General features: G+C 46.7%; 1 protein-coding gene across 8 annotated transcripts in view; it reads right to left on the bottom strand.

The window, feature by feature from the left end:
• The window catches only part of ARMC9 (armadillo repeat containing 9), a 137149-nt gene that overhangs the window by 76974 nt on the left and 38082 nt on the right, over positions 1–22093 (bottom strand). For 7 of the 8 annotated variants that reach the window (XR_013828690.1, XM_079924173.1, XM_079924175.1 and 4 more), the window contains 6 exons: positions 16418–16452; positions 13352–13463; positions 10220–10312; positions 4797–4887; positions 2813–2936; positions 510–649 (listed from right to left, as the gene is read on the bottom strand). Coding sequence is in view for 7 of the 8 variants with exons in the window: in XM_079924173.1 (XP_079780299.1) it covers positions 510–649; positions 2813–2936; positions 4797–4887; positions 10220–10312; positions 13352–13463; positions 16418–16452 (595 nt within the window). In the remaining variant the exon portion in view is untranslated. The remainder of the gene's footprint in view (positions 1–509; positions 650–2812; positions 2937–4796; positions 4888–10219; positions 10313–13351; positions 13464–16417; positions 16453–22093) is intronic. The other variant, XM_079924176.1, reaches the window with a different exon arrangement.

Below are 22093 nucleotides of genomic sequence, written 5' to 3'. Positions count from 1 at the left end.
AAAATCACTCCCTTTGTTGATCAAGACATAAATGACCTAAGATGTCACATGGGAATCGCTGTCTGTACGACGTGGAGTGGGGAAGGCGACTGTGATTAAGAGCAGGAAGCCTGGTTTAATGTCACTGCTCTGTCATCAACTTAATCCTGTGGAATCTTGGGAACATACTTCTCTGTCTTCAGGTAAAACAGATTATAATTCTTCACTTTCTACCTTTAAATAATGCAATGAATATGAAGAAAAACATAATGTAATTCAATCTCCTCTTGATGTGGGTACTGCATATATATGCAGTAAATATATACATACACATACATATATGTATAAATTATTCTTTCCAAGGCCAGAGTGGTATTTTGGCTTTAGGGATTCAATAGCTTTATACCTAGCTGGACATGCTTCACACTCTTTTTCTGTTTTGAGTTTTCTGGGAGGGAAACGGAAGGCAGATCACATCAGGCTCGTGGGTACTCCAGAGCCTGGGGGCAGGGGGACGGCAACAGTGAGACCTGTGCTCCGGAGGCAGAGGTTCATGAGCAGGGCCACCGAGTACTCGAGCGTGTAGTCTGACAGGCAGTCAGGCTCCTCCAAGACGTCAATCAGCCAGAAGATGAGGCCATCTTGAATCATCGCTGTCTGCAGTGGGCGCCTAGGATGAAACAGCCTGCAGGGAGTCAGCAGGAAAACTTTCATGTGACAGTACATAGTAGTGTGAATGCCTATCAGAAAAGAAACTTCACGGAAGTCACGGACGCTGGCGAATATCTTACTGTTAGACCTGGACAACGGAAACTACAACAATAAATTCTTTACCTTTCAGGGATGCTATTACAGGTTTAAAGAAAAATAAGGCAGGAAGGAGACTTCCTACTCTGAAAGTTTCCTTTTCAATATTTAGAATTAGCAGCGTAGTACTTCAAATACTTAATAAATATTTATTGATAGCTTTTGGTCTACTTAACCCAGGAAACAGAGTCATAGAAATGGCTCACCGACAAACAGATTTTTACCTGAAGTCTAGTCTATATAATGTAGTTTAGGCACTCTGAGCTATGTAAAAGTAAAGAAACACAAAAAAGAAGACCAGCTCATATAAAACCAGCTCAATACCATTTTGATTCAGATCTCTATAGAGTAAGGCTAGTTTAGTAACCTGGGTAATACAATTTATATGGAATTATTTTCTACCCAAGGTCCAGGTGTAAAATCTTACAAAATTCAATGCCTCATCATAATGTGTTACAGTGGATGTTATCATGTCAACCTTAAGAATTGACGGGACTAAGCACTATCATAACTAAAGTTATTAAATTTCTAAAAGTTTTTCAAATACAGTCAACATCAAGCTAAATCATCTTTATAAACAAACAGAAACATGTTCCTATGATCTGAGGAAGTAATAACTCTGGAGATCATTTATAGTTCTTTCAATTCATATAGGTAGAACGAGCAATTTTCATCAGCAGGGACATGGCAAATAGTAGGAACTACATACCTACAGCTTTCCTCCCACAAAACATATACACACTTAGAATATGTCCCTTTTCAGGTTTTAGTTTATTAGTGAGAGTCAGTCAGATGTTAACCACATCTGGTGGGAAGAAAAAGTTAGGGACTGAGAGAAAAAGTTAGGGACTCAAGGTACCAAAATTCTTAGTAGTCAACGAAAAAGTCAGGTGGTCATCAGGGAATATGGATTCTGGAAGAATTAGCATATGACCCAGCAATTCCACTCCTAGATACCTACCCAGGAGAAAAGAAAACATGGGTCTACACAAAGACGTGTATGCAAATACTCATAGCAGCATTATGCGTAATAGCCAAAAAGTGGAAACAACCAAGATATCATCAACTGATGAATGAATGCACAAAATGTGGTCTGTCCACGTAATGGAATGTTATTCGGCAACACAAAGGAACAAAGTACTGGTACCTGCTACTTGTATGAACCTCAAAAACAAGTGAAAGAAGCCAGTCACAAAAGACCACACCAGTACAGGTAAATCTACAGAAACCAGAGTGGTGGTTACCCGGGGCGAAGGGATAAGCATGAAAAGTGGCTACAGGTAGGCATGAAGTTTCCTTCTGTGGTGATGGAAGTGTTCTAAAATTAGACTGTGGCGATGGTTGTACAACTTTTGGTGAATTTACCAAAAATCACTGAATTGTACACTTAAAACGGGTAAATTTTGTGGTATGTAAAATACACCTTAATAATGCTGCCAATTTAGAAAAAAAAAAGGCTCTGGGAGGACGTCAGATCTGCTTCAAGAAGAGGTGTCTGAGTTTTAAATCTCGAATGTGGAGCACTCCCAAGTCACGACCAGGTCCAGGCTGAGACGACAGCGCAGGCGGCCGAGATGGGTGACCAGGAACCGGGAGGCTCCACCCCTGACTTCCACAGAGCGACCTTCCCCCCCGACTGTGACCGCGCATCTACACGTGCCTCCCCCACAGTGAACTGTGGGCTCTTGCAGGTGGAGGCTCTCTCGGGGTGCATTCATGTGCTTATCTCCAAACCTTGCACGTGGCCTGAGACACAATCTAGCATCTAGCACCTGGTCAGCACGAGATAATGGTCATTAGGAGAACAGACCAGTGCTTTAAAGTGTAGGAGCAGGATGGTTTAGGGGATCCGAGGTACGCTTTCCAGCTCTTCTTCAGAAAGTCACCCAACCTCTTCTAAGCATTCACTGAAAAATATCACCTGCATCTTGGATTGTCACTGGGACCAAATAAGCACAAAACAGTGGCTAAGAAACCCCCAAGTTGATTTCACAGGCGCCACCATGACCTACTGCACGGTCAGCACCTGAGGCTGAACTTCTGCAAGGCCCCGAGAACGTTCTCCCGAGTGATGACGTCCTTGTCTTCCTCCTTCAGCCTCTCTTCCAGCATCCGCAGCACCTTTGTGTTCTGGGCAAGGTAGCGGCGACCTAATAATATAACCAGAGATGAACAAGGGAGAGAATTTATCTTGTGTTAAGTTCATGCTCCAAAAACACTTTCTGTGAAAACGCACGTAGAGTTTGGGTAATTTTATGTTCTAGAAAACTTATTAAAGCATATTTCAACTGCAAGTTGGTTTTACTCAATCAACTATCTAACGAATGGAAACCACTTTTCCTGTCATCGAAACATGATTCATCACTGTGTTCTTGTGCGGAGCACTGTCTTTTATTTACCCAAAATCTTTTTTTTTTTTTTTTTTTAAGATTTTTTTTGATGTGGACCATTTTTTGTTTTTAAAGTCTTTATTGAATTTGTTACTATACTGCTTCTGTTCTATGTTTTAGTTTTTTGGTCGTGAGGCATGTGGGATCTTAGCTCCCCGACCAGGGATTGAACCCACACCCCCTGCACTGGAAGGCAAAGTTCCAACCACTGGACCGCCAGGGAAGTCCCTACCCAAAATCTTGAACCCAAAAGTCATATCACAAGGAAAAGGGGGTGATGAATCTGTGTGTTATGAACCCCTTAGTCTTAACAACAGAGGCAGCCCATTGTGCTTTCTGGACACACCCATGGCCTGGAGAAGAAGTTAGGAACCATACCTGGGACCCTATCACTAGCCTCTTGTGAACTTGTATCTTGATACAGATGACATTAATTTCAGACATAAAGTTCAACCATATTATATGAATGGTCCTTGGCACATACCCTGGCTTATCATAAAATGTTTGTTAAATGGCTGGAACAACAAACAAATGAATGAAAAAACTTTTGGAGTGTCATACAGTCACAATTTAAAACTCCCATTATTCGTGTTAAAAAGAGCTCAAACAAATTAGAATTTATGGGAGGTAATGGCATTTTGTAAAATCATTTTGAATTAAATTATGGTGGCATGTTATTTGGGGAATTTTCAAATCCTCTTGATTTAAAAGGATTAGTGTTTTGAAAGACATGGTATAGTGCTTATTGGGATCACTTTATTTCACCAACCTTACTTGGTCTTAAGTAGAAAATGATAAAAAATGCATTACCTGCTATCTTGAGAGCAATCTAAAAAGTACTACGTTACAATACCAGAAAGTTTACAAAAGAAAACCAAAGGCTAACAAAATAAACTCCCAAACCATCAAAATTTGCTCTGACATAAGTTACAGTAATATGACAACAACTAAGTTTTTCAAAAGACCTTAGATGCATTAAACAGTAATAAACTGAGGAATCACATGCCATTGCTAAGAAACTTGGGGAAGAATGTGTTTTCACAGGGAAAGACACATCCACAAAACCTAGCTCTTCTCTTTGAAGGTATCAATGAAAAAAAAAAATGTTGCCTGCCGTATCAGTAAGCAAAGGATGTTGCAGCCATCAAGCCACTTGCAGCCACTCTGGACGGTGAGCCCTGAGGGAACTCAGGATGGAGACCAACAGGCTGCCCACTGCCAAGCCCTCAGCCCCTGCAGCCACCCCCAGCGGTGCATCCTGAAGAGGTTCAGGATGGGAAAGCACAGGCTATGGCCCTAGATCGCTGAGGTGCCTGTCAAAGGAATGATTTCAGTGAGCCCAGACTCTTGCATCTTCCCGTACACAGAAAAGTGCTGAATTCCTTAACTTGAGATGTCTGGTTTTCTTTAACAGTAAGCTTTTGATGCTCTGTCTACCTCATCTTTGCTGCAAAAACTCTTTTATACCCTGGCTCCCCCCTTGCCTCTTCGGAGCAGTCCCTCTGAGCTATGTAAGATGCTGCATCCGGGCTTAAGTCTTCAGTTTTGTCCACCAAATAAAACGTAATTCTCAGCTTTTCATTTTTTTCCCTCAGTCGGCAAGGACAGCTGCCGTCTCACCTTCTGCCAGGGATGCAAAAGCGTTGACGAGCCTGGCCATGTACTGCCGTACCACCTCGCTCTTCGAGTGCAGCAGCTGCAGCACACTCCTCTGTGGGAGAAAAAAATAAAAAAAAAATTAAAAAATATATATATATCAATCAAAAGAGGAAAAGCAATGAAGTGAAAGAAAAGTGAGAGAGAAGCATATGTCTCCTCTGCAGGTCTGCTGTTCTCTTCCTCTGAGTGAACTTATTAGAGGTGATTCAGTCTTGATTTCCAACTGATTTTTTTCTGAGAGTTGGCAAAAAAATATGTTTTTCAGACTTCCAAATTTAGAAGAATTAATTATTCGAAGCACTTAGAATGGTGACTGACACCGAGTAAGCAACACTACTTGCTATTACTGTTGCTGATGTCCTTCCAGGTAGAACAATTGATCCAACACTCGTCTAACTTCGCTCCCTCCAAAACCACCATAAAACTAAATGGAGTTTTTAAGGAGACAAATCCTCAAGGACAGAGAGGACAGCACCATAAACCACCATAAAACTAAATGGAGTTTTTAAGGAGACAAATCCTCAAGGACAGAGAGGACAGCACAAGAAACTATAACAACACAATCTTGGAATCAGGAATGCAGGATGGTAACAAGCTTAGCAGACCCGAGAACGCCAAGCGGGCAATGAGGAATCACCAGCTTACGTCACGTAACCCTCAGAAGTCTCGAGAACTGGGGGGAAGTCAAGAAGAAGGAATGAAAGCTGTGGAGGCAGCAGCTAGATCCCCCCCCCACGCTGCTCCTGCACAGCCGTCCTCCCGTTCACCTCCCATCACACATCTGGGAGTGCTCTCTTTTGAGGGCAACATAAAAGGTCTCTGGACGGAGGACAGCAGGCACAGGTGAGCAGGGCTGCCACACCAAAATGGAGCAGGGGTGGTGCCTAAAAGCAGGATAAATGCTCGACAGAGAGCCACCTCCATCCTCTTCCCCTACCTGGCTCTCGGAACACTGCCAACCAGACTGTTACCTTCGAGGCAGATTAGAAGACACTTCCTGGAGGAGAATGACCAGCCCTGGAAACAGGGAAAGAACTGAAGTTTCTGAAATCAGAGGTTCCCAATAGATGGCCCACCAGGGTCACCCTCAGCGGAGCTCTATGCCTACAGGCCTAACCCTCACCTTCAGAACCACCAGTCAGCTTTTCAGTCCCTCCACTCTAAACATCAGGAGATAACCAAGGTCTACCAGGAACTCAAGGAAAGTTTCTAATGTGGAAAATAAGGCCAAAACAAATAGGGCAGGGGAGAGAAGCAACTTGGAGGAAATGAGACTGTGCAGGGAGAAGAAAACTAAAAATAGACAAAAATTTGTCATTAATATCCTCAGAGATATAACTGTATCCATGAAACAACAGAATGCTACAAAAAAAACACAAAAAAGGGAAATGAAAAACTCTACAGGAGGGTTGGAAAATAAAGATGAGGAAATCTCCCAGAAAGTGGAACAAAATGAAAAACATGGAAAATATGAGAAAAAAGATAGAGAACCAGTTCAAGAGGCCCAACATTCAGAAAGAATGAATAGAGAAAACAAGAGAGGAAATCATCAACAAAACAACTCAAGAAAAGTTCCCAGAACTAAAGTTGTCAGATTGAAAGGGGTCACAAAGTGCCCAAAACAGTGAATCAAATACACATCATGAAAGGCATCAATGGGAAATTCATTAACACTGGTGAAAAAGAAAAGATTCAACACGTTTCTAGAGAGAAAAAAACAGGTCACATACAAAGGGTCAGGAATTAGAATGGCTTGGGACTTTTCAACAGCAACACTGGAACCTAAAAGACAATGAAGCAATATCTTCAAAATTCTGAAGGATAATTATTTACAACCCAGAGTTCTATACAAAGAATAATGATATTTTCAGACATACACAGTCTTGAAAAATATACTCCCCATCCATCCTTTTTCTAGAAGCTATTAACTAAAGGCCTCACCAAGAAGACAATACGGAATATTGGAAACAGAGATCTAATTCAGGAAAGGGCTGCAAGGAATCAACATACGTTTGGTGAAAAGAGATTTCTGCAAGGCAGCTGTGCCCCAGATGTGGAGGGCCACCTGAATGACTGACTCAAGAGAGTAACATACCAAAGGCTGTCATCCCCAAGATGCCTATTGCCACTGTACCATATTCATTTAGGTAAAATTTTTATTGAAATATAACATCCATACAGAATATTGCCCAGACCATGAGTGTGCAGCTTGATGACACGTGGGTAACCGGTAGTCAAATCAAGAAACAGAACACTGGGCTTCCCTGGTGGCGGAGTGGTTGAGAGTCTGCCTGCCGATGCAGGGGACACGGGTTCGTGCCCCAGTCCGGGAGGATGGGCCCGTGAGCCATGGCCGCTGAGCCTGCGCGTCCAGAGCCTGTGCTCCGCAACGGGAGAGGCCACAGCAGTGAGAGGCCCGCGTACCGCAAAAAAAAAAAAAAAAAAAAAAAAAGAAAGAAACAGAACATTACCAAAGCCCCGGACGCCCTTCCGGGGTCCCTTTCCAAATCAAGGGCAATATCTCTCCTGGCTTCTTATATCGTAGGTTAGTTCTGTCCATTTTTAAATGCTTTAATAAGTAAAGTCATGCAGTATGTATTCTTTTATGTCTGACTCTTTCATTCAGTATTATGTCTGTGAGAGTCATCCGTGTTGTATGCTGTGTGCTCCTTCCCATTGCTCTAGACATCTCATTTTACAAATATATCCCAGTTGAGTTATCCATTCTACTCTTGATGAGACATTTGGGTTATAGCCAGTGTTTTGATTCTTATAAATAGTGCTGCTATGAGCATTCTTACACATCTTTTAGTTGAACGTATGGACACATTTCTGTTGGGGTTATACTGAGGAGTGGTTCTGCTAGGACACAGACTATGCGGTTTTAGCAAATACGGCCAGAGATCCAAGGCAGTGCACCATGTAACATATTTTCAAATAGAGTGCAAACTACCTGGGTAAGGTGAGCCCAGAGTCATCCACACTTGGATACCCCTGCCCTTGTTCTGATGAAGCTCCAGCTCCCCCATTCACACCCTGCTGTGTGGATCAGCTGTGGAAAGTCTTTTCATGCCCACAGAAGTGTTCGCATGTGATCAGCTCCTGAGAACTAGAAGTAGACGAGGCAAGCTTAAAAACCCAGATTACAGAGCGGCTCACCATTCCCCTTGGCCATACACATTGCTGCTGGATAACCAGCACCTGGCCTACCTTTCAGCCCTGCCAGAGGCCCTGTGCTTCCTGGGACTCTGTCCTGACTTTGATTACCAAGGTCCCCAGAGGGGACCATTAAGAGCCCAGGGAAGCTACGCCTGATTATAATCCAGCAATTTTATTCATGTCATCTTCCCCTAGGTGCCTTCATCTAACATGGGAACAGTACCCTTTCCTTGCAGAGCAAGGTCTGTGCTTGCTACTCAGCAAACCCCAAATCAAACACTATATTATTCAGGGTACACATGCAAATGAGGACCTACCAAGAAAAGCAAGGAGCCGACTGAGACAAAGTGAGGGTGTGCACACTCATGTTCAATGCAGCATTACTTACAACAGCCAAACGGCAGAGGTAACTCAAGTGTCTGCTGATCAATGGATAAACAACACGTGGGAGATATATATATATCTCTCTATATATATATATCTCTCCCAATTTATTTTGGTGTCATGGTGACACGGCACCCATGTTTCCCAAGGAGTTCTCCTGCTCTGCAGATTCTCTGACATCTTAAGGTAACTCCAGCTCATTCCTTATTAAAAAAAATAAATAAGCGATAGCAATTAAAAATAATGACCTGAGGAAGATATGACATCTTCAGTGGCTATAAAGATTTCGGCATTTTGACAAATATCATATATCACAAAACCTAAGACACCTTTCATGGGAGGACATATTATTTTTTTTATATATAACCAAGAAAGAAAAAAGCACTGCAAGGTAAACTGTAACAGGCCATCGGCTATTAGATACACCCCAGTTTCGGAAATGCTAAAATGGGGGGAGAAATTACATCTTAGATTCAATGAAATATCACAGTTCAGAAAGAATCAGTATTGAATTCACTCTTTGAATTTGAGTTCGTTAAGTCATGACAGTATATTCTTCAGCTGCTTCGTGTCTTATAGGCTGGTTTCCGTGCCATTACAAATACCAACAGAAAAAAAAAGGAAAAGAAAATAAGAATTTGAGGGACTATTTTTCATACTTAACTGTTTCATGGGAACAATACGATTATGTACAAAGAAGAAACTCAAAACCCTTAAATGTTGTCGCCTGTGCACACAACAGATTACGCGCAACAAGCTTTCTCCGGGGCTGTTTCATCAGCGATCCTAAGAGGTATTGATACTGCACTCAGGGCACACACTGTGAAGCCTAACAGTAGGGAGATGAAGTTTTTAGAGCATTTTGGATGAAACTGAAATAATGAGATGCAGTATCTTCTCTGCATAGGGCATGTTCAAGCTGTCGATCCTCCTTCGGTAGGAGGCCAGGTGCTGAGAACCCTGGGGAAGAGGGATGCGGAGGCGGGAGGAGGACTCCTCCGAGCTGGGCCCTGGGTTAAGTTCTCCCCACGCGTGACCACATGCAGCCATCCCAACAACCTCACGAGGCAGGTGATGGCCCCTTCTTGGTGGTGGAAATCTCCCTGAGACTGAGAAATTTGCTTAAGGGTGTCTGGCCAATAGTCGGTGGGGCAGAGATTTGAAACCAGTTTATCTCCCTCTAAATCCCATTCTTTTCCCACTGCACCATTAGACCTATCTGGTCCAAAGCTATATACAAAGAGTGTTGAAGACACTTTTTTTTTTTTTCAGTACGCGGGCCTCTCATTGCTGTGGCCTCTCCCGTTGCAGAGCACAGGCTCTGGACGCGCAGGCTCAGCGGCCATGGCTCACGGGCCCAGCCGCTCCACAGCACGTGGGATCTTCCCAGACCGGGGCACGAACCCGTGTCCCCTGGATCAGCAGGCAGACTCTCAACCACTGCGGCACCAGGGAAGCCCAAGACACTTTTTAAGTCAGGCCCAGATGAAAACAATTTGAATCTGCTTACCTGCCTTGCCCCTTGTAAGTCATGCTGAGTTTTCAGGACTCATGGTAAGCAGTGGGGTGAGAGAAAGAGCGGGGAATTTGAGAAAAGGAAAAATGGCAGAAAAGGGCTGCAGAGTTGAATCCAGCAGTACTAACTTGTTTAGGACTCTGCATTAGAAGTGAAAAGTGGGCCAGTGTCCAGGGTGGACAGCAGATTTCGGAAGCTAACAGAAGCCCCAGGCTGACATACAGTCACTACGATGAAGATATGCATAGAAATGAAAGCCTCCTCCTTCTGAGATCCTTCCCAGAAATGCAGGCCCTGGCTGGGCGCTGGCCCCTCTCTCACCCACCTGGCTATGGCTGTGACAGTCCAAGAGGTCGTTGCTGATGTAGGCCTGCAGAACGGTCTCCCTCTGCTCTCCAGGGTGCGATGTGGTCAAGCGCTAGAATGAAGAAAAACAAGGGCAACAGGACCCAAGTGTCGATGTGGAGGAAACTGTTCCCGCAGCTGGCAGCACCAGTGGCTATGCATTTCACCAAACAAGATGAGTAATACCCAGCCGGGTGGCCAACCAGCCAACCAGCCAGTTAACAAAAAATTACAACGTACTTCTGGATGGGCGATGCAGGAGTCAACTTACACACGTAACCTCCAGAGCAGTGAAGGACTGTACTGGACTGGACTGTAAGGGAGCAGATAAGAGACAGCACACCGATGCCTGCAGAGGGCTTTTTTTTTTTTGCCGTAAGTGGCTCAAGAGTTGGTACCCGAAGGACGAGCAGACTATTGGGCAGCACGGGGGGATGTGAGCGCAGTGGGGGCTGGGGACGTGTGGTCCAGCTGAGGGGGGTGTGAAAACACAGGGTGCCTTTGCGTGGTGCCCGACGGGGGGGCCGTGAATGAGCGCCAGGCGCACAGAACAGACCCGTCCCACAGGGGCCGGCACAGCAGCACTGCGGATACTGCGTGTGCGTGCGCGTGCGCGTGTGTGGCACCCCTGGCACCGCCCTCCTTGCATACGGTCCTCTCTTCCCCCAGGGCCTCCCTCCTTGGCCGCAGTGGGTCCCACCTCTCCGGGACACCGGCCTCTCAGGACCTCCACCTTTGGGTTCCGGACAGTCTGCTGCTCTTCCCGCCTTCTCACCCATGGGCTTTACACGGTCACAGGGGCTGCCGCCCTTCTGGTGAGTTCGGAGGCTACTGCTGGGCTGGGGTGGAGGGGTGAGGGGCTGGAGGGGTCTCAGACAGAATTACAAGGATCTCTTTATTTTTCCTGCTCTTTCTATGACATTCATTCAGTAAAGGAACATCCTGTCTCGCCAAGAGGCTTAATAGCATGGACCGATAGCAAGTGCCCGGCGGATAATCGAAGAACCAAAGGGAGGCTGGTAACTGGAGCAGCGGCAAACCTCCGGGCAGGGACAGCCGCTAGCGGTTACTCACGCCACCCACCCACTCTAGTCAACAGAACCAGAGCAGACACAGTGGCCCCAGGACTCTCCCTGCTGATCCTGGAGCGTCCTCAGAGCGCTCCTCCAGACCACATTCCCGGAAGCACTGCCAACCGTCAGAGTGCAAGTGCTTCCCAGGGAGATGGGGAAATCACTCAGAGGCATTTGGACGTCAAGATAACCTGAAATTTGGGGATCCATGAAGGGGTTTGACGCTATTTCAAGGTGAATTAGAATAGATTGTTCAGTTAAAGAGTGAACCAGGGACTTTCCTGGTGGCCCAGGGGTTAAGAATCCGCCTGCTGATGCAGGGGACACGGGTTCGAGCCCTGGTCCGGGAAGATCCCACATGTCGCAGAGCAACTAAGCCCGTGCGCCACAACTACTGAGCCTGTGTGCCACAACTACTGAGCCTGCGCTCTAGAGCCGCATGCCACAACTACTGAAGCCTGCGCGCCTAGAGCCCATGCTCTGCAGCAAGAGAAGCCACCGCCATGGGAAGCCCACGCACCGCAGCGAAGGGTAGCCCCCGCTCGCCACAACTAGAGAGAGCCCAATAAATGAATAAACTGTACTCCAATAAAAATTTAAAAAAAAAAGAGTGAACCAGTGTTGACTTAGGCCAGCAGTTCTCAAAATGTAGTCTGGGGAACCCTGGGGATCTAGAAGGGTTCCCCATACTACACTTGGAGAGTCCCTTCAGGGTAGTCTAGAAGGTCACAATTATTTTCATAATAATACTAAGGCATGTTTTGCCTTTTTAATGATCAACCTCTCAGAGGTCATATGAAGCGTGATAGATACTGTGACAAACTGAACGTAGAAGCAGAGATGAGGATCCAGCTGCCCCCCATTAAGCCAGACATTAAAGAAATTTATAAAAGTGGAAAACAATGTCAGTCTTCTCACTAATTTTTTTTTTAGTTTGGAAAATAGTTATTTTTCATAAAAAATATGTTATGTTATGTCCTCAGTTTATTACTGTTCATCTTAAATGAATTAATAAATATATATTTTACGTTTTCTCAGCTTTAACTTCTAATACTGTGAAATTTTGGTAGATAAAATTCACATAAACAAAGCTCTTTGGGTTCCTCAGTAATTTTTGAGTGTCAAGAGGTCTGGGACCAGAAAGCTTGAGAACCACTGCCTTAACTGTGATCAATCTGAAAACTGGCGAGAAAAGCAACCATTTATTTATTTAAACGAAGGCTTTTTTTCTTTTTTTTTGGCTGTGCTGCGTGGCTTGCGGGATCTTAGTTCCCTGACCAGGGATCGAACCTGTGCCCCCTGCAGGGGAAGCGTGGCGTCCTAACCACTGGACCACCAGGGAATTCTCAGAAAAGTAACCATTTAGATTACACTCTATTTTCCTTAAAGACTTGTTAATAAGTTTTCACCCTTGATGCCTGCTCGTGTGGCTGCGCGGGAATACCTAAATCCAGAGGTGTCTGCGGGGGTCAGTGTGAGCGGGACTCGTGCTCTAAAACACTGACGCCACCAGCTGTGAGTCTGGCTCAGGACCAGGGAAGGACCAGATGCCAGGACGTCTCCGGGGCCTTGAAACTACATGTACCAAATCATCATGTATCAAATCATCGAGTGAAGGCAATGGCAGCTGTGACGTCAACATAGGGGTTTTTTAAAAGAGACCACAGTGATGTTCAGAAGCTGCTTTTCATTTGCACTCTTGGTGTCAGCAGGAAGCATGAAGAAAGATTTTGAGAAGATGGGTTAAAAGATACAGGCAAGGCAGCCAGCCAAGAAAACCAGCATGGTCTTTTTTTTTTTTTTTTTTTTTTCCTCGGTACCTGGGCCTCTCACTGTTGTGGCCTCCTGTTGCAGAGCACAGGCTCTGGACGCACAGGCTCAGCGGCCATGGCTCACGGGCCCAGCCGCTCCGTGGCATGTGGGATCTTCCCGGACCGGGGCACGAACCCGTGTCCCCTGCATCGGCAGGCGGACTCTCAACCACTGCACCATCAGGGAAGCCCCCCCTTTTTTTTTAACTTCAAGAAAAAGGTACTTACCCAGCGCAGAGCCTGCAACAAAAAGGCTTTCAAGCGGTCACTCCCCAAAATCAAATCCTTCTTCAGTTTCTCATAATCCAAGGAGGGCAGTAATGGGACATCCTTCAATTTCCTACTCAGCAACACAAGTTCAAAGAGAAAGAACAGAGCAAAAGGGCGTGTTCATCACACGTCCTGAGTATCATGACAGTCTCATCTAGAGCTGCTCTGACACGCTGGACGGGCAGTGGCCCACCTGCTCTCTGTGCTCCTCGCGTTAACTCCAGGCCTCCACCAAGAGGGCTGGGTTCCAGGCCCCCCACCCCAGCTTCAACGTGCTCAGCTCTGTCTCTTCTGTTGCATGTACCAGGGTCTATATAACACGTTTCCTAAAACAAGGAGTCTCGGCCTAATGGGATTAGATACCACGACGTTCACAATAGGCCAGGGCTCCGCACCATGGGGATGAAGTCACCTTGGAGGCATCATAGAATCCTGAGGTCTAGTTAGAATCCTGAGCAAAGTCCAAAGCCTATTAGTTTCAGCAGGCTACCCTAGGGTCCTCCCTAAAAACCTGAAGCCACTGTCCCTCTCAAGCCTGACGGACTGGCTTGGGGGGATGTGAAGGACAGAACAGGGGTCAGAAAACAACTGTGACGACGAGGCGCACAGCTGACCATCCAGGAGGTAGGAGGGTGTGGCCGGGAAGCAGCAGTGGGGACGTGCCAGTGAGACAGGCAGTAAGTAGGGCAATCTGCAAACCCTCCTCAGGAGGCCTCCGAGTCAGACCTCAGGCGAAGGCAGGTTTCAACTAAGAGAGACCGCAGTTCAGAGATCCACACGGTGCAGATGACCCAACACCTGCATCTGGCTGGCCAGAAACAAAAGGGACCACCTCAGATGCCTTGTCACTAAAACAAGTATCTTCACATTCTGTTTTGTTGAATAGAAGAAGATTGGAGTGTATAGAAAAATGGAAAACTGAATGAGGTCTGCACTGTCTCCACGTTAATTTCCTCATTTTGCTGTTGTCCTACAGTCAGATAAGATGTCATCACCTTATCTGAGACACTGAGGGACTCAGCTTCCTATGAAGCTATAATCATTTCAAAATAAAAAAACTAAGAACAAAACAAAATATGATTCTTCTAATACTGTGCAGAGAATATTAATATTAAATGAGAATTCATGAAGAATTGAGTGAAAAGACTGAAGCTGTAGGGTTTCATTTGCTTTTAAGGGTGGAGTAAAAACTGAGCTAATACCTCTGGGAGGTAGGATTTGGGGCTCTCTAAATTTTCTTCTTCATGTTTCTATAGACTCAAATTTTCTATAATGAGCATGTATTACTTACATTATAGGAAAAAATTACATGCTAGTTTTTTTTTTTGGCCACGCCACGCAGCTTGCAGGATCTTAGTTCCCCGAGACCATGGATCGAACCCGTGCCCTCAGCAGTGAAAGCACACAGTCCTAACCACTGGACCGCCAGGGTGTTCCCTTAAGGTTAGTTTTTAAAAGAAAAAATGAGATCCTCTTATAGGGCCTGGAAGAAAAAGCCAGAAAAGAGGGCATCGAATGGGGTCTCAGTTAACACTCCTGGGGAGGAGCGTCAGAGTCTTCTATTTAATATGGCAAATAGTAAACCTCTGTTCATGGTACATTGATTATTTTGATTTTTTTTTCCAGAGGCAGATACTATTGTGAGTTTAAAAATGAATACAAATACTTTAAAAAATTCCAATTATAAATAACTGGTCAGTATTCTTCAAACGTGTCAAGGCCTCGAAAGACAAAGACTGAAGAATGATTTCAAATTAAAGGAAACTAAGACATGACAAGACTAACGTGTGATCCTGGACTGAACCTCAGACCAGAGAAAGGACATAATAGAACAACGGATAGAATGTGAATAAGCCCTGCAGACTAGAGGACAGGACTTTTTCAGCATTAATTTTCTGATTTTGATAACTGCACTGGGCTTGTGTAAAATATTAACACTGGGGAATCTGGGTGGAGGGTATGTGGGAATTCTTTGTTCTATTTTTGCAACTCTGAAATTATTTCAAAATGAAAAAAAGTTTTCATTTAAAATGCAAACAGGCTCTTTCTCTAGACAAAAAAAGTTCCATTTGTAAAGCCAAGTTTGATAATGTTCTATAGCTGGGCAGCTTCTACTCAAAGGAGGAAAAACGGTCATATATGTTTGGGCCATATTTACTTGCCAATAATGGCAATATTACTAGGTTGCTCGGCTATCCCCCATTTCTGTGGTCCAGCCACTCTCCCACAGTCCATGAGGAAACTGAGGTACAGACAGGTTATAAAAGTGGTCCAAGGTCACAGAGCCGGTGGCAGAGGGGGGTTTGAACCCTGGCAGTCCGTGCTCATAAGCACTGCATTCCACAGCCACCATCTGAAGTGAACAGAGTGCAGGGTTAATGTCAGACTCGGGCAAGACCGAGGGAAGGAGGAATGTTGTATCGACCGCAGGTGTCTTGGTAATATCATAGCACCCTCCAATCCCCACCACCACCCAAGGCTGGCTCAGAGGGTCACCAGAACCCACCCTAGTCCTCGTGTCCATGCCAAAGGTTCTCAACTTCCCTGCTAGTGCAACACATATGCCTGGTGAAGCCCCCGTGCCTCAGACACCCCCACGGGGGACAGCCTAACTGACTTGGATAGGAACGCCCCAGCACACACAGAGCTATCCTGTGGCCCTGGTCACAATGTGACTCAGGAGAGAACATAAAATCTAGACATTGCCACGTTCTGTGGACTGCCGTACGACAGTAGATTAAACTGATTTCTATAGACTATTATAGGAACAATTCAACAATTTCTTCCATTCGATGCTACCTCACCAACGTAAATAGAATTGACTTTAAAAGATACTTTTGTAAGTATTTTATAAGTATTACTTATGATTACTGGTATTTCCTTTAATACCCACATGTAGCTCCAGCTTAATCAAAGGAATTCGTCTAAGCGAGGCAGTTAAGAGCTTTTATTAAAACTGTTTCGAATTTCAGTTTTACCCATAGCTATTCCCCTTAATAACAATTCCTAAGAGTAGTTACTTACACGGGTGCCAAGGAGGCTCTTAACATGGTTGAAGCCTGAGGGGGGAGGGGGAGAGAAGGAAAGAGATCATGTTAGACATTGACAGCAATGCATTAATCCCAAATCACTGTAACGGCACAGAACCAACGGATTTGCAAAGTGTTTCATCCACCAGGATTCTCCAACCATAATCGTATATGATTTAAAAATTAGCCCAAGTCCAAGTTTAGTAATACCCTACTGATGCATTTCCCAAGCCACCCACCTCTGGCTTGTTGCTACTCCACTCCAAGCAGCAGTCTATAAGACAACGGGTGGGTTCGCCCTGACCAAGCTCCCAGAGGAACTTAAAGCTGCCTAGTCAAAGACATCATAAGGAACAAAAGCAATGAAAATCAGTTTATTATCCTGGTTTTCTTCTTTATTAAGATTTTATCTTTGAGTATACAAATAACACATGCACTTAGCACCAAGTCGCTCTAGAGGTGTTTATGGAAAAAATTCACGATCCCCCTCCCACCCTACTCCCTTCTAATCCTGCCTATAGACCAAATCACTGCCTACTTTATGGGCACGTCCCATTTATTGTTTTGTTTTTGCTACTATAGCAACGTGGTATTAAGCATGTACTGAAATAGAGAAACCACCAAATGCTGTGAATGACGCTTGTTTGGATGGACTCAAACCAACCGTAAAAGACATTTTGAGAAAACACGGGAAATGTGAAAATGGACTGCACTGGTATTACATGATACTAAGGAATTAGTATTAATTATATTCGACACTGTGGCTACGTTTTTCGTTTTTTGAAGCCCTTATCTGTTAGAGATGTATATTGAATTATTTATAGGTAAAATGATAGAATGTGTGGAATTTGTCTAAAAGAACTCTAGGGGACAAAAGGAAGTAGAGGCGAAGAGAGGAAGTCTCAGCCGTCTGTGGAGCCCTTCCCGAAGGGGCAGGCAGTAGCGCTCAGTTCCCTCTACGTCACCACAACCCTCGAACGGAACATTATCCACGCTGATCATATTGAGCTGTGATCATTTTGCAGCCATTTCTGTCTCCTTCTCCTTTAGCAGACACGGAGTTTCACAAGGGCTGGAGATACAGCACCTGCATGTCCCCAGCACCTGGCACAGTACCTGGACCACAGAGGCACTCAATCAACATTTATTTGTTGAATGCATGAATGAAGACTGACTTCCAAAAGTGGGCACTCCAGAATACTTGACTGATTTACTAAATGTAATACATCGGCCACGTTCTCAACTGCTTCCCTTCGCAGTATTTACAGATCCCCGTATTCTCACCTTGAAGACCGAAAACCCTGCTTTTAAATGGTTCATGACCAGGTATGATCTTGTAACTTTTAACCTTTGACTTTTCCTTTTCTTTTTTGGCCACACTGTGCAGCTTGTGGGATCTTAGTTCCCCGACGAGGGACTGAACCCACGCCCTCGGCAGTCAGAGCTCGGCGTCCTAACCACTGGACTGCCAGGGAATTCCCTTTCCTTTCTTTTTTTTTTTTAAAAACCCTTGACTTTTTAAAAATTAATTACTTGTTATTCCTGTTATTGGCTTAAACAGCAAGGAGCTCAGAACATTGTTTGAAATGTCATCTAAATGACTTGTCTAACACATTAAGGGGATCAAGGAGCCAGTAATGTGGTCAATGAAGGACACAGCCATAGTAAAACACTCGCATAATATATACACAAGAGAAAAATATTTTAAAGTTAGTGATATTGGCTACTTCATATTTCCACAAATAAAATTCATTTACATACAACCCCCTTTTTTCATAATTAAGAAAATGTTCTCGGGCTTCCCTGGTGGCGCAGTGGTTGAGAGTCCGCCTGCCGATGCAGGGGACACGGGTTCGTGCCCCGGTCTGGGAAGATCCCACGTGCTGCGGAACGGCTGGGCCCGTGAGCCGTGGCCGCTGAGCCTGCGCGTACGGAGCCTGTGCTCCGCAGCGGGAGAGGCCACAACAGTGAGAGGTCCGCGTACCGCAAAAAAAAAAAAAAAAAAAAAAAAGAAAAGAAAGTGTTCTCTATCTTTTAAAACACTGATTTTTTTCTCTTTTGCTAAATTCTATATCATTCTATTTGCCCTGTGAAGAAAGTAATTGAAAAGCAGTAATAACTGACCCTTTCATGAGAAGAGCCAGTATGTTAAACAGTATTGAGACTTTACTATTCAATCAAGTAAATAAAATTTTTCTTTTAAAGCGGGCAATGAGCCAAGGGGAGAATGGCCCAGCCTGCTCCTAACGGGGAGGAAGGTGTGGTATTTCATTCAGTAAGTACTGGCTGCCCACAATCTAACAGGCCTCTGCTAGGCACCGCTGAAATCGGTGGGCAAGGCAAAAGCCCTCTTCTCAGAGAGCTTGCAATCCAGTGGGCAGAATCAATGATCAAATAAATCTCCGTGCCTCGCCTGCAAGATGGTGGCAATGCTATACCAGTGGGTGCAGATGCCAACGAGGGCGCACGGAAGTCAGCGTAGCTTCCCCTCTCTTCTGCCTGTCCACGCTGAGCTCCCAGTGCTGACGGGGATGCTAGAGCTGAGAGGTACTGGGCGTAAGTTATGAAGAAGTTGACCTTAACATTGACACCCAAGTATAAATTTGCCCATGGAATGGAGAACTCACAGTGGGTGACGGCTACCACTTCCTTCTTAGGTGGAGGCGTTAATAAGAATACTCGAACACTGAGGGGGCTGCTCTGATCTGTTGACTAACCTTTACCTTGGATTGGATTTCTAAAGGTCACTGCCACCAGCTGCGGGCGCTGCTCTGCGCGTAGGCGGGGTGGACACAGCTACGACAGTCTGGCTAAGGAAGAAAAGCCCCAGGAAGAGAAAGCTGGGAGAGGCCCCAGAATCATCATCAGCTGGAATAATTTCCCTCTCAAGGTAACTCTGGATTTTGAGTATTGACGACAAGCCCAGGGAGCATCCCCTCGCTAAGGAGGCCCTGACCGCAGCCCCAGTGGGCGCTGTGTGAGTTCCAGGATTCTACGCTGGCACTCAGAGTAAGGCCCCCAAGGTCTGGGGCACCAGGAGGAGGCCGGCGCCCCGGCCACGGCGTACGTGGGCACAGAGGGGTGGCGCTTTCCACTGGGCAAGCACAGCGTGAACGTGTGGCAGCCCTTTCCGGGCACAGGTAGAGGCCAGTGGAACGAGGAACATATGCACCTGTCAGTTAGTCACTGAGCGCCTGTGCCGTGCCAGGCTCAGGGCAGGGCTCTCTGCAACGCTTGCACGTGGGAGAACTGAACTGCTACCTCAGCCGAGAGTGAACACGCAGAACTACGGCCCCACCCCTTCCCAGCTGCAGGCAAGGAAGCGGAGCCCGGCCCTCGGGGTCATGGTGTGGGCGAGGGCGTTACTGGGGCCACACGAGCCTGGGACCACTCTTGGTGACAACAGCAGGATGAGGGGCTTTGCTAATGACGCATGACGTCAGGAAGCGTGCTTAGAGAAACCGGGAGGAGGTGTGATGTGGCGAGAGTGTCCCTGGGTCACGAGCGACTGGAGGTGGACTGGGTTGGCAGGGGCCTGTCACTGTGGGACTTCTCCAGGGAGTTTGGTGTACGGCTAAGAGTCGTGAATCTCAGTACCCAGCGTGTCTCAAACTTGTGACATCAACAGTTTGCTTGGGGACGGGGACATCCCATGGGACTGGCTTCAATGCACACACTTCGGGAACTGCTGCTCCACAGGAGCAGCGGGTGTGCGCAGCCCAGGGAGGGTCAGAAAGAAGGAGCCTCGCCGACACCAGCAGTGGCTGCGAGCCCCAGGGCGACAGGAAGGCCCCGCCTGGAGCCAGAAACCTCCTCGGACCAGGCTGGTCCACTGCCAGCCCTTCTTCCCCGGCCCCGCTCACGTGGGACTGACGCTGAACCCAGGTGCCGCCTGTGCGGTGCAGGACAAAGGCAGGACCCTTGTCAGGCGACCTCACGGGGAATGGTCACCAGGAGAGGTTAAGTCACCACTGCGGGAAACCTGAGGAAATGTGTGTCGGCCACGCGACAGAGAGGCAACAGGAGCCGGGGACCCAGAGGGACATCCCCGCCACATGGACAAGGGAGGCTGCTGTGGCCAGCTCTGTAACAGGAAGGGGTACGGACACAACTCGAAAACGCAGGGTTGTGACTGCAGAAGGGGAGCGCTGGAATGGAAAACTGTGCAAATGCGATCTGGAAGCGGCGCTATGTGTGCGCGTGGTGTGGGAGTGCCCAGTGTCTGAACCCTTGGCCTTGCCTCACCACCCACAGCCTGAAGGCGGCTGAGAGCCTGGGGCCGGGCAAGGTGCACAGCAATGCGCACACCTGGGGAGGTGCCAGGGGCTGGGGCGCTGGGGCTTCTTGGGTTTCTGAGACCCGAGTCAGGCCTAGAGAGACAGATGCGCATGAGATCATGGAGGGCTGGGGACTCCATGCTGAGCACGTCGGACGGGAAGCAATGACAGGTATTAAGCAAGGGAGTAACCAGATGGGATTCCTGTATGTACCTGAATCCTTCCTGAAGCCTGTGGGCGTAAGTAAATAAATAAGACACAACCAGAAAGGTCACTCCAGCTCCCGTGTGAATGAGCCATCAGAAATCTAAGAGTTTTGAGACTGAGACCAGGCAGGAAATGTTGCTTTAAGCCAGGACAGAAAGAGGGAGAGCCTGAACAGACACAAAGCAACAGAGGCAGGGCAGGAGGGAGGAAGCCCGCCCAGATCCCCACGGCCACCTGAGCACAGGGCGGAGGAAAGGGAAGAGCCTCGGGCGACCCCCGGGGTTCCCTGGAGTGCCATTTGCTGAGACAGAAACACAGGAGGGAAATCACCCGTGTGGAGGAAAAGATGAGCCTGGGTTGGGACACGGAAAGTGTGACGTGCCTGTCAGACATTCACGGGGAGAAGGCCGGTAAGTCTGGGTTTGGAGGTCAGGGAAAAGGTCCGAGCTAATGGCACAGTTCCCCTCTGCCGATCACGGTCCTACCGACTGATGAGACCAAAGGTATTCAATCCTCACATCAGCAGGGTCAGTTCAGGTACGTGACAGGCACTGGTGTATGAGGTGTGGTAGGGAGAGGGGAACCAGGTGTGCAACTCCCCGTCCTCGATACACAGAGCACTGGGCCCAGAAAGGCTGCCTCGAAATGCAGTGGCAACATGGGGAAAGGGCAGGCGTCCTGCCAAGACTTAAGCAAGCCGCCTGAGGGAGAACGCCAAGGCTGAAGAGGCTGGACTTCATTTGCAGAGCCACAGTCCACACAGCAGGAAGCTTCGGGAAGTACCCTCCTTAGCAGAGCAGTGCCACAGCAAGGCTTCCTGAACATCGGCACGCGGCCACCTCCCCGAAGGGTCACCGCCACCCCTGCCACCCCCGCCACCCCCGCCCCTGCAGGTTTTCTCTGCTAACAAAGATGGTTGATTCTGGAAGTAGATGCCTCCTAGGATTCACATGTCCTGCGTCTTTAATATATTTCATGCTATCACACTGGGAAGTACTGTAACTTGTATTTCCAGTGCGGCCTACCTGGAGTCGTGGAAGAAAGGGAGGGTTAATTCCCCAAAGAGCCATTTTCCCAATAAGGATGGGTTTAAATGGAAACTTTCCCATCCGATGCATCACAAACCTAGAGGCGCCACAGGGCGGGACTTGGGACTCAACCGGGGGCTGTGCTCAGTTTTCCACCTC

Source organism: Stenella coeruleoalba (genome assembly GCF_951394435.1).
Source record: "Stenella coeruleoalba genome assembly, chromosome: 6".
In the NCBI taxonomy this organism is placed as follows: Eukaryota; Metazoa; Chordata; class Mammalia; order Artiodactyla; family Delphinidae; genus Stenella; species Stenella coeruleoalba.
The sequence above is the reverse complement of the archived record's forward strand: the minus strand, read 5'-3'. Positions and strand labels throughout refer to the sequence as shown.